General features: G+C 51.5%; 1 protein-coding gene across 1 annotated transcript; it reads left to right on the forward strand.

Moving 5' to 3' along the window:
* Nucleotides 1-2,980, forward strand: Srm (spermidine synthase). The gene is made up of 8 exons (XM_051171796.1): nucleotides 1-167; nucleotides 454-574; nucleotides 883-975; nucleotides 1,594-1,747; nucleotides 2,099-2,182; nucleotides 2,257-2,402; nucleotides 2,489-2,611; nucleotides 2,696-2,980. Exons 1-8 carry the CDS (start codon nucleotides 1-3, stop codon nucleotides 2,714-2,716), a joined length of 909 nt encoding a protein of 302 aa, XP_051027753.1. The 3' UTR covers nucleotides 2,717-2,980.
* Nucleotides 2,981-12,471: the final 9,491 nt, after the last annotated feature.

The raw sequence follows: 12,471 nt of genomic DNA on the forward strand, positions 1-12,471 counted from the left end.
ATGGAGTCTGGCCCCGACGGCCCAGCCGCGCCCGGCCCCGCCGCCATCCGTGAGGGCTGGTTCCGAGAGACCTGCAGCCTGTGGCCTGGCCAGGCCCTGTCGCTGCAGGTGGAGCAGCTGCTGCATCACCGGCGCTCGCGGTACCAAGACATCCTCGTCTTCCGCAGGTACCGCCAGCCGCGCGCCGGTACAGCTGTCAGAAGTTTGCGCTAGGCCCGCCTCCCGCGCGCTATGCCCGAGGCCCGGCCCTGCGTCCACGTGTCACTCCCTGGACACGTCAGCCGAGGGGACCCCGAGGCCCACCCAGCCCCCACTCGTGGCCTTCCTGCCACGTGTCACCCTGACGGCTCACCCCGGGACCCCATGGTGGCCACAGTGCGCGCCCAGGGCGGGCTGGGACCCATTCTCCCTGGGCCCCAGGACCCACATCCCCGACTGTCACTCTGCCCGCAGTAAAACCTACGGCAACGTGCTGGTTCTGGATGGCGTCATCCAGTGTACTGAGAGGGACGAGTTCTCCTACCAGGAGATGATCGCCAACCTGCCGCTCTGCAGCCACCCCAACCCGCGGAAGGTACCGACTGCACTGCCTGCCCCGGGTTCGGCTCTGAACTCAGGGTTCTAAAAAGCTGGTCTAGGTGACAGTAGGTGAGGATGTGTGGGGCCAGAAGCTACCCAGATGGCTGTCAGAAAATGCCAGTCAGAATGAGAAGAGCCCCCGAGGGGAGCTGGTTTCCTCAAGTCCTGAGAGGCAAAACCTGGGCTGCCAGGACCCTGAGGCACAGAAAGGTGACTCAGACCTGTAACTAGGAGGAGCACTGACGGTTCCGGGTTCTGTGGGAGCCGACCTGCTCAGTCCTGCCTTGTCCTTCCCTCACCCAGGTGCTGATCATCGGGGGTGGAGATGGGGGCGTCCTGCGGGAAGTGGTGAAACACCCCTCTGTGGAGTCTGTGGTCCAGTGTGAGATCGATGAGGTGGGTATTGTATACGAGGCCTGGGTTTGAACCACCAGGGTCAGCCTCGACCCACCTTGACTCTGCACCCTGGGCCTCAGTGTTCCTCCTTGGCCTGTTTCCTCAGTCTGAAGAGATGATTCGGTAGGAAAGCCAGGTAGTTAGAGCCCGGCACAGACAGACAGCACCATGGGTGTTAACTCTTACTATGTTGAGAGCTGGTTTCTGTCTTAAAGCCCAGGCAGGACCAGGAACATCACCAACAACTACAATTTACACCCAGGTACAGAAAACACAGGAGGGAAGGGGCTGATAAGAAGTTTGTAGCCACACATACCTATAACCCAGCGCTTAGGAGCTAGAAGCAGCAAGAGCTAGAGTTCGGGGTCAGCCCAGGCTACATGAGACCCTTTCTCAAAAATATAAAAGGGTCAAGAAAGCCCCACTGAGATGGGACAGATGCAGCCTGGACACCGTGAAGGGCCGGCCAGCCCCGTGAGGGGGCTAAGGTGCCAGTTCCTCCTGTTTTATAGATCTGTGGAAACTGGGGTTCCCAAAGGGAAGGGCTTGTCCCAAAGAGACCCAACCAGGAGTCCCCAGCCTCTGACACAGCTCAGTTCTCCCTGTCCCCGTCCCCAGGACGTCATTGAAGTCTCTAAGAAGTTCCTGCCTGGCATGGCCATTGGCTACTCCAGCTCAAAGCTAACCCTCCATGTGGGCGATGGCTTTGAGTTCATGAAACAGAACCAAGATGCCTTCGACGTCATCATCACTGACTCCTCAGACCCCATGGGTGAGCAAGGGCAAGCCCTGCGCCGTGTACCAGCCCCCAGAGTAGAGCTGTATTCTCTCTTGACACCACAGATGGTGAAGACCTGAGGAGAGTGGGGGGTCTAGCTGTGGTCTATAGCGGCCTCAGTTTCCTCTTCAGCCTCTTCACTGCACTTGGCTGGCCAGCATCCGGGTGTGGTATGGTACAGTGGGAGTAGGGTTAAATATAGGGACCCTCGCCCCCCAGGTGCCAAGGTAGTAGGCTCCACATTCCACAACATATGCTTTGCCACCAAGCAGCTGTATGGCCATGTTGTGGGTGACCGTGGCCCGGAGGTCTCAGCCAGGGTGGCCACGGTCTCTACCCCTCTAGGCCCTGCTGAGAGCCTCTTCAAGGAGTCCTATTACCAGCTCATGAAGACAGCGCTCAAGGAAGACGGCATCCTCTGCTGCCAGGGTGAGCAGGGGCACAGTGGGGTGCTGGGGGAGCCCTCCCTGTGGCGAGGCTGACCCACAGCCCCCCCCCCATAGGTGAGTGCCAGTGGCTGCACCTGGACCTCATCAAGGAGATGAGGCATTTCTGCAAATCTCTCTTCCCCGTGGTGGGCTACGCCTACTGCACCATCCCCACCTACCCCAGTGGCCAGATTGGCTTCATGCTGTGCAGCAAAAACCCGGTGAGCTGGGCGCTACCTGCAATGTAGGGCACGGGCAGGCACTGAGAGCCCTGTCTTGATGCCCTTTGGTCATCCCTGGCCCCCAGAACACCAACTTCCGGGAGCCCGTGCAGCAGCTGACACAGGCCCAGGTGGAGCAGATGCAGCTGAAATACTATAACTCAGACATGCACCGTGCAGCCTTTGTATTGCCTGAGTTCACCCGCAAGGTGAGTGGCCTGCCGCCCTGCTCCCTGCTGGGCCTCGTCCTGCACATCTTACACGTTCTCCTCACTGCCTTCATGTCCCACCAGGCCCTGAATGACATAAGCTGAACCCAGGGACCACCGAGACCTCAATCGGATTGGACCAAGGAACTTCCAAGTTGTCTGGGGACCACCAGCCCTGACCCAGACTCCCAGATGACTCTTGTCCACCAACCAAGTGTTACAGGCCCCAGAATGCTGCCTGGCCTGCCCTGGACTCAGTCTCTGTGTCTGTCTGTCTCTGTGGCGTTCAGCTCCAAGCCTATACCAGCTCTGTACAGTACCGTCTATGCCCTCTGTCACCCAAGGAAAAAACACGTGTATTTATAACAAGCTGTCATGACCACTCACTTTTCCTGGTCCCACCAATACTGCCAGATGCAGGGGTATTCTGTGGCCTCTGGCACGGAAGGAACCCGGTAATCAGAATTCATCACCCCCTCACTCAGGTGCTAAAGAGCCTCCTCTAGTGCCCAGTGGTGAGGGATAAACGGTCCAGGTATGGCAACCTGAAGCTGTAGCTCTTGAACTGCCCTGCAGTGTTCCAAGACTGGGCATTTTGCAGGTCTGCAGTACTCTGCACCCTGGTACTAGAGGCAGTCCCAGCAGGGACTGGCAGGGCCATGCCTGAGGCCATCACCTGGAACCTGTTTCATCATGCCTGCTCAGGCAGGCAATCTACTGTCCAACTAAACTTGAGTTCAAAGCTCTCCCAGGTTCCGAGAGAGGTTACAGGCACAGGCCTGTTCTCTCTCCAAGGTGCTGAACCTGACCCTGCCGCTGCACCTCAGCCCCTTGCTTGGCAAAACCAGGGCTCTGGAGAGAGGAGCCAGGTACAGGTCTTCATGTCCACTCCCTGCCCAGGGATGGCACAGAAACCTTGCCAGAACAGGAGTCACCAGCCCCTTCCCCACCCTAGCCAAGCAGCAGGTAGAGGGGAATTTGTGGGAAATTTTTAGGCTGTCAGAGGCATCGAGGTGGTTTGTCCCCTACTAGAGTGACACTACAATCTCTTCTCTCACTTGAGCAGCCACAGAGGGCTCTGTGTTGACAGTAATTCTGGGGACCCAGGGTCTGGCACACAGACCACATGCCAGTGAGCTAGTTGGTCCTTTTTTTTTTTTTTTTTTTTTTTTTTTTTTTTTTTTTTTTTAATGACTTAATTTATGTGCACTAGTGTTTTGTATATATGTATGTCTGTGTGAGCTCCCCTGGAGCTAGAGTTCCAGACAGTTGGAAGCTGCCATGTGGATGCTAGGAATCGAACCCGGGTCCTTTGGAACAGCAGACCTTGCTCCCAACCACTGAGCCATCTTCCAGCCCTACAGCCTAACTTCTTAGGTGCCCATTCTCGAAGCGCTCTATCCTATACTCCTGCCTGCCTACCCAAGTAGCGGGGAACAGAACTGCTCTGCTGTGGGCCTGATGCCAGGAGGCAGGAAAACACTGCACATGGCACCTGCAGCTCAGTCCAAACACTTGGGCTCCCAGCGAGAGGACTGTAGACCACCATCTTCCAGCCTGAGGCAGAAGTACTGAAGGGAGCAGGGGGACAACCCCCAGTCCCCTAAGTTGGGTGTCTGGAACCAGCCTGGAGTCCAGTCTTCATCTGCCTCCCACTTGCACTGTGACCTGAGTCCTATCAGTTCCCTAAACCAAGTGTCCAGGTTGGATCAGAGGTAGCAGGGGCAAGAGAGACAGTTGCAAAAACCAAGGGCTTTCCCCCAGCCACCTGCCTTGCAGCTTGTTGCCTGCTTTGACTGTGAGCCTTCACCTTCAGCTGAAAAAGGAGGCCCTGGCATCTGAGCCTATTGATGGAGAGATGTGGGATTCTTGGATAGACCAGCTTATACTGGGGAATAGAGTCTGGTTGTTTGGTTTTGGAGACAGGGTTTCTTTAGCTCTGGCTGGCTTCAAATTCCTAAGAGCTGGGATTAAAAGTGTGTGCTGAGCCGGGCGTGGTGGGGCACGCCTTTAATCCCAGCACTCAGGAGGCAGAGGCAGGCGGATCGCTGTGAGTTCGAGGCCAGCCTGGTCTACAAAGTGAGTCCAGGACAGGCTACACAGAGAAACCCTGTCTCAAAAAAAAAAAAAAAAAAAAAAAGTGTGTGCTACCACAGCAATCTGGAAACCTTACCTAGAGTTTTAAAACTGTCCAATGAACCCGACCCTGCTTAAAGGATTCCGTTAGTCCTCTGTGCTTCTCAGGGGAAGCAGTGAGTCCTGGGTTGATGTCTGGGAAGCCATCTGTTTCACTTATTTTATTGTGTGTATTGTTTTGTTGGTTTTGGTTTTTTGAAACAGGGTTTCTCTGTGTAGTCCTGGCTGTCCTGGACTCACTTTGTAGACCTGGCTGGCCTCGAACTCACAGAGATCCGCCTGCCTCTGCACCACCATGCCTGGCTCCACGTGCTTATTTTATAACTCACTCATTTGGTCTTTGTCCCTGGTTACAGCCACGCTTCCTAATACCCTTGGGATTTCCTGAAGGAGTGACTTGTGTCATTTGCTAATAAGGTGCTTTGAGTGGGACACAGAAAGCTTGCACTCAGGCCACCAGGTAATTAATGTTAGACAGATCTCTGGCCTCCAGGAAAGGGTCTAGAGGGGTGGTGCTAGTCCTCTGCACACACTGCAAGCAGAGACCTGAGAGTCCAGGTTGCTGAAGCCTGGGACAGTGACCAGAGCAATTTAGGTTATGTGCCCGCCCACTGTCCTCTGCCTTTTGCAATGTTCTCTGATGATCCAGTACATGTTGTTTCCTTGGGTTCTGTGAATGGAACATGAGAAAGAGTTCATAGGGCCCTTGATTGAAAAGTCACAAGTAGAGGCTGGAGAGATGGCTCAGAGGTTAAGAGCACTGTCTACTCTTCCAAAGGTCCTGAGTTCAATTCCCAGCAACCACATAGCGGCTAACAACCATCTATATTGAGATCTGTTGGCTCTGTTTCTTAACAATTAAACTTTATTATACAACCCAACTAGCTTACACAAGCGGGAAAAAAGAATGAACCTTCCAGTATCCGTTCCACGGGACGGGTCCCTAGGTGTCTCTGACCTGTGCACTGGTCCAGACTGTTCGCTGATCCTCCTTCCGATCCATGCCCGGTCTGACCTTGCTGCTCTTCTCTCTGTCCCCTCCGCTTGCCTGTCTGTCATGTGCGAAGGGAGGTCTCCTTCTCCCTAGAAACACAATAGTCCAGGTGGAGTCCCCAGGTCCGCTTCCTGAATTCCAGGCCCAGGATGGCTCCACCCAGTCTATCTCAAGGTTAATCTCAGGGAGTATCCCTGGTGTGTCCAAGGGCAAAGCCCTCCAAGACTGCTTTCACCTGTGACAAAGCTTACAGTCCTTTCCACAGAGATCTGATGTCCTCTGGTGTGCAGGTGTACATGCAGGCAGAACACTGTATACTAAATAAATAAATAAGTTATTCGTAATAACTAAATAAATAAATAAGTTATTCGTAATAAATAAATAAGTTATTTATTTATTTATTTTTGAGACAGGGTTTCTCTGTGTAGCCCTGGACTCACTTTGTAAACCAGGCTGGCCTCAAACTCACAGTGATCCACCTGCCTCTGCCTCCTGAGTGCTAGGATTAAAGGCATGTGCCACCATGCCCGGCTTAATAAAAAAATTTTTTAAAAGAAAAATCACAAGTAGAGATAGTGACTTTCGTCCCAAATGAGGCTAGTCTTGTAGATTTTAACTCATCCTGGATCTGCTGCCGCAGCCCACGCACCAATCCACAGAGCCATCTAGAGTGTTGGTTTGGGTGTTCTTTTATTCTCTAAATAACAAATCCACATAATGACTGTCGGCTTGGCTGTGTCTGCCATCATTGATTGGTTTTCTATGAAGATTTGGGGCTGGAGATGCCATTGCTCAGTGGTAGAACACTTGCATGGCATATGCAAGGCCCTGGCTTCTAGCCCAGCATTGTAAAAACTAGGGCTTAACTCCTTCCTCCCATTCTGCCTGCCTGCCCACCGTGGTAAACTTAGGCTACCCTTGCCACTGTACAGGAAGTGGTTTTTACCTCCTACAAAGTGTGAGTTTTTCCCAGGATCTTATTTATTGACTTGTTTTTGGGTTTTGTTTGTTTGGTTTTGGTTTTTCAAGACAGGGTTTCTCTGTGTAGCCTTGCCTGTCCTGGACTCGCTTTGTAGACCAGGCTGGCCTCGAACCCACAGCAATCCACCTGCCTCTGCCTCCCAAGTGCTGGGATTAAAGGCGTGTGCCACCACTGCCCGCCCGAGTTTTCATAATTTTAAGGAGTTATTTTACTTGGTTTTGTTTGTTTTTGTTTCTGTTTCTCGAGACAGGGTTTCTCTGTGTAACCCTGTCTGTCCTATAGACCAGGCTGGCCTCAAATTCTAGAGACCTACCTTCCTCTGCCTCCACCTCCCAAGTGCTGTGATTAAGGATGTGTGCCACCTGGCATAAGACCTTATTTTGTGTGTCAGGAATGTGTGTATGGGTGCCCAGAGAGGCCAAAAGAGGAGTTCTGGTCCTCTGGAAAAACATTACGTACTTATAACCACTGAGCCATCTCCTTTCCTTATCTTTCTCATTTTATTGTAACAAAATTCTTCCTGGGAAGAAAACACATACTTCTACTCAGCCCAGATAGGGAACCTATGACAAACCAGATACTGAGATACTCGAAGATACCTGCATCACCAAAGCCCACCCCAGCACGGATAACAGCTCACAAAGCTAGGAATCTGGAGCATACTGCACAGCCGGAAGGCAACTCAGCAGGTTGGAGAGGGTTTTTACTAGGTGTGGCACTTGGTCTAAACCTCTTCCAGGCAGCTCAGCTGGTTTCTGCTTCTTCTGGGCAGCTGGTCTGGCCTCAGAGTCTTCTTTGTAGCCTGGTGTCCTTCCGTCTAAGGGGGACTCTAACCCTTTTATTGCTCACTCAGACAGGGAAGGTCCTAGCGAATCCTGTCTGTTTCGGAGACTTCCTGAAGCCATTTTGTGTAGTTTACTCTTCGTGTTTAAGGAGCTTTCCTGCTGAAAAACTTTAAACTCAGAATCAAAATAGAGTTGCTTGGAAAAACAAAAGAATGCACACCAGGTATGAAGCCTATTGGTCAGGATGGATGAGATTTTTGATGGGATCTTAGATTCGGTTTGCCAGAATTTTATGTATGTAGTTTGTTTTATACATGTGTAATAGAATAAATGTATTTTAAGAAAACATAAAAAAAAAAAAAAAAAAAAAAGGCCGGGCGTGGTGGCGCACGCCTTTAATCCCAGCACTCGGGAGGCAGAGGCAGGTGGATCGCTGTGAGTTCGAGGCCAGCCTGGACTATGAAGTGAGTCCAGGACAGTCAAGGCTACACAGAGGAACCCTGTCTCGAAAGACCAAAAAAGAAAGAAAAAAGAAAACAAGAGGCTCATGGTGTACAGCTGTCACCCAAGCACTTGCTCCCAAGAGGCTAAGACAAGAGAGCTAAGTTCAGAAACAGCCTGGCCTATGTAGTAAAACATTTAACAAACAAGGGGCTGGCCAGGTGGCCCAATGGTTAGCAGCACTGGGTGCTCTTGCAAAAGGCTTTGATTGGATCCACAGGACCGGCATGTTGGCTCAGAACCATCTGTAACTCCAGTTCCAGAGGCTCTGATGCCCTCTTCGCTCTATAGGCAACAGGCATGTGTGTGGCACACATATACGCACTCAGGCAAACACTAAAATCAATTTAAAAAGGCTCAGCAAGGCCTGGAGAGATGACTCAGCCATTAAGAACGCTGTCTGCTCTTCCAAAGGTCCTGAGTTCCAGCCGGGTGTGTGGTGCAGGCCATTAATTCCAGCACTGGGGAAGCAGAGGCAGGCAGATCTCTGTGAGTTCCAAGCCAGCCTGGGCTACAGAGCAAGTCTAGGATAGCCAGGGTTGTTACACAGAGAAACCCTGTCTTGAAAAAAACAAAAGCATGAGCCGGGCATGGTGGTGCACGCCTTTAATCCCAGCACTCGGGAGGCAGAGGCAGGCAGATCGCTGTGAGTTCGAGGCCAGCCTAGTCTACAAAGTGAGTCCAGGATGGCCAAGGCTACACAGAGAAACCCTGTCTCGAAAAACCAAAAAAAAAAAAAAAAAAAAAAAAGAATGAGACTTGAGTATGCTCGGAGGGGCTGGGGTCAGGTAGTACACACACACATACACGGCTAGGGGAGCTGCCAGCTCTATAACTATTTTATGGCTTTACAGGAAGCAGAGTAGGTTGTTTTCAATTCCTCAGCATATTGTTGTTTTTTGCAGGGGTAGCAGAATGGTCAGACTGGGGCCAAGCAACTCTTTACGGCTAGGTGCTATTGCCTCATATGGCCTGACTCAATTTCTCACGATGTGAGGCAGCGTTCCCTTGCAATGATTATTCTAGCTGGGCTCGTTGACAGCTTACATCCCCCACCATGGAGGGATGGGAGGGTCACAAGATCCTCACCTGAGTGTCCAGCTGCCCCCTTCCACCTGCTGTATGCCACTCTGCCTTAAGTGCAGGTGGCCTTGGGGAAAGGCTAGAGCAAACAGCCTAGACTAGAGAAAGGTGTTCCCATCTCTGCTGGGTAAAGGCTTTCCACACACAGCCTGCTGGGGAAGAGCACCTGCGCTTATTAGCCAGGAGTTCATTAGCTCTCAGGTGAACTTTGGTGGGATCTTGCCCTTGGAAACTTAGGAAGAGGCGGCTGCCCAGAGTTTGTTTAGGTTTCCCACTGGGAAGGATTTTTAGCAAGAGCAACTTCCGTACTAGTGGCATGGGAACAAGTGACAATGGCTTCTTCTTCTTCTTTTTTTTCTTCTTCTTCTTTTTTGTTTGTTTTTGGGGACAGGGTTTCTCTGTGTAGCCCTGGCTGTCCTGGACTCGCTTTGTGGACCAGGCTGGCCTTGAACTCACAGCAATCCACCTGCCTCTGCCTCTGGAGTGCTGGGATTAAAAGTGTGCAACGCTGCCACACCTGGTGTGACAATGGCTTCTTGTGCCCACTCCTCCATAACTGGTTACCCACTGAGAGTCTCCTTTCTGCCTTCGTGAAATGCCATGCAGGAAGCATGCAGGTCTCCTGTCTCCCCAGCACCTGCTCACAAGGACAAGGGGATGTCAGCATGTCCCAAAGGTCGAACTGGCCGAGGAGCTGTCTCATGTAGGAGGAGCTCCCTAAGCCATGAGCATGACCATCTTGAGCGGAGAGAAGCTATTCGTTTTGTTTTGTTTTTCAAGATAGGGTTTTGAAGGAGAGATAAACCTGTTCTTTAGGATCCCAAGTGTGGGATCGGAACAGTCTCGTGAGAGAACAGGTGATGTTAATTCACTAGAAGACCAACCACCTCGTGCGGGAGCTTGATTGTTGCCAGCTGAAAAGATCCCGTGAACAGACTCTGGGAGGCGATATATAAATGAGCTGAAAAGTAGAGGCGGGGCCTTTGGAGACCTGGGATGGATTTGTCTGTTCATTGCTCCACTTCGAGACGCTCCCAGAGCTCCAGGCTCCTGCTGAGGCTCTGGGTTCTGGTTACTCTAGGTTCCAGCAGAAGAAATCCTGTGGATTACGGCAGGAGAATCGCTCCTCAGAACTGATATCCTTATGGTTTTGTTATTGTGTTCCTTAATCCTCTTTTCCTGTTGGTTTGGTTAGTCAGGTTATTAGTGACATACGCTCGGTTAATAAGTTGTAATAAAATATATTGATTAAGAAAATTGAGCCTCCAGGTGGCAATGGTGGTCCTCCCGAAGTTGTAGGTGCTGATCTCTAGCAGGTCGCCTGAGAAGTTGACAGGCAACACGATGCCTACGGAGAGGACGCCCATGACAACCAGCAACCCAGTGATGTGTCTTTGGAAGGACGGGTGGTGCGCCACATCGCCCCCACACGTGTCCCGGATCCCATCGTCCTTTACCCTGAAGATGGCTGTCAGCTAGGAACAGAAACCATTGTCCCTTTGGTCAAAGTTGACGGAGCTGGAGACGAAGGTGAGACGTTCATACCAGTCATGGCTGTCCCCATGCATAGCTGATGCCATACTGTCTGCAGCGGTCATAGTCCCAGGCCACCTTCTGGGGGATAGAGAATAAAAACAGCAGGGCAGAAAGCACGTGAAGTCTGGAGCCAACACGGTGGGGACTCCCCCAAAGGGCAGGCCCTGTAGGACAGTGCTGTGGATACAGGCACTGTAGCAGTGGCCCTTGGGGCTGCTGCTGCTGCTGAGGTGGCCAGCAAGAAAGGCAGCATGGTTGCTACTGCCGTATGGTCCTCCCCTAGGCGCAGACTCGGCTCTGACTCAGGAGCCCCGGCTCTGGGAGGGGCGGGCTGGGGAGTTGCCAGGTGGCTTGAGCTCTGGGCTCCTGCAGCGGCCGCGGCCTTCAACAGCAACAACCCCAAGGACTACTCCTGCAGGGTTTCCCTGTGTAGCCCTGGCTGTCCTGGACTCGCTTTGTAGACCAGGCTGACCTCGAACTCACAGGGATCTACCTGCCTCCCGAGTGCTGGGATTAAAGGCGTGCGCCACCACTGGTCAGCCTTGAGGGAAGCTATTCTGAAGAGACATAGTGCCGTTGTTGTTGTTTCTAAACTAGCTATTGAATAGCTAATATTAGGCAATAGACTCTCCCAGGCAATTGTGCTGGGGGAAGCCAAAGGCTGAGGCCTAGCTCTGACGATCACTTGACAGCCAGGTCAATGATGGGCAGCTGAGACAATGACGGGCAGGACCACATTGGGAGCAGTACTGCTTAGCTCTCCATACCTCTCAGTCTCTAGTTAAACTGAAACCTCAGGTCAGGACCCTAAAGATAGGCGGGAGGAGGAGCTCAGCAGACCTCTTTGTTCTTCCCGATGTGGCCACATTGGATAAATCTCCAGGAGGCTCAGAGGTTAAGAGCACTGTCTGCTCTTCTAGAGGTCCTGAGTTCAATGCCCAGCAACCACATGGTGGCTCACAATCATCTATAATGTGATCTGGTGCCCTCTTCTGGTGTGCAGGTGTACATGCAGGCAGAATACTGTATAAATAATAATAAAAATCTTAAAAAAAAAAAAAAAAAAAAAAGAACAGGCTTCTGAGTGGACTATTGGAGGGGTTGTTTTCATTACTCACAAGGATGGTAGTTTTTTAGAGGTGTGTGTGTGTGTGCGTGCGCTGAGCCATGTATATTCATGTGCTTTTGGAGGCTAGAAGAGAGCACTGGGTCCCCTGAAATTGGAGTTACAGGCAGGTAGGTACTGGAAATTGAACTTGAGTCTTCTGGGAGAGCAGCAAATGCTCTTAACTGCTGAATCATCTCTCCAACCCCAAGAATAGCATTTTAAAGAAATCTTGGGCAGCAGTGGCACACACCTTTAATCTCAGCACTCAGAGGCAGGATCTCAAACAAATCAAAACATAAACAAAATCTCCTTTCTCTAAAAAAAAGGGTTTCTTTTTCAGTTTTTCGAGACAGGGTTTCTCTGTGTAGCGTTGGCTACCCTGGACTCGCTTTGTAGACCAGGCTGGCCTCGAACTCGGAGATCCGCCTGGCTCATTTCTCAATTTTTAAAAAAGATTTATTATTATGTATACAGTGCTCTGCCTGCATGTACACCTGCCACCAGAAGAGGGCACCAAATCTCATTTTAGATGGTTCGGAGCCACCATGTGGTTATTGGGAATTGAACTCAGGACCTCTGGAAAAAGCAGTCAGTGCTCTTAACCTGTGAGCTATCTCTCCGGTCCCATTTCTCAATTTTTACTTACATAGTTGCTGGGATGAAAGTGCCCTCCCCAGGCCAGAGAGATGGCTCAGAGGTTAAGAGTACTGGCTGCTCTTGCAAAGGTCCTGAGTT

This window comes from Acomys russatus, chromosome 29 (assembly GCF_903995435.1).
Source record: "Acomys russatus chromosome 29, mAcoRus1.1, whole genome shotgun sequence".
Lineage (NCBI taxonomy): Eukaryota > Metazoa > Chordata > Mammalia > Rodentia > Muridae > Acomys > Acomys russatus.

What these genes read in the sequence shown, in the direction of transcription:
- Srm (XM_051171796.1), top strand. Translation starts at nt 1, where the DNA reads ATGGAGTCTGGCCCCGACGGCCCAGCCGCGCCCGGCCCCGCCGCCATC. An exon ending in TCCAGTGTGAGATCGATGAG is followed by an intron (nt 976 to 1,593) that starts GTGGGTATTGTA and finishes CCCCGTCCCCAG; the next exon opens with GACGTCATTGAAGTCTCTAA. An exon ending in TGCTGTGCAGCAAAAACCCG is followed by an intron (nt 2,403 to 2,488) that starts GTGAGCTGGGCG and finishes CCTGGCCCCCAG; the next exon opens with AACACCAACTTCCGGGAGCC.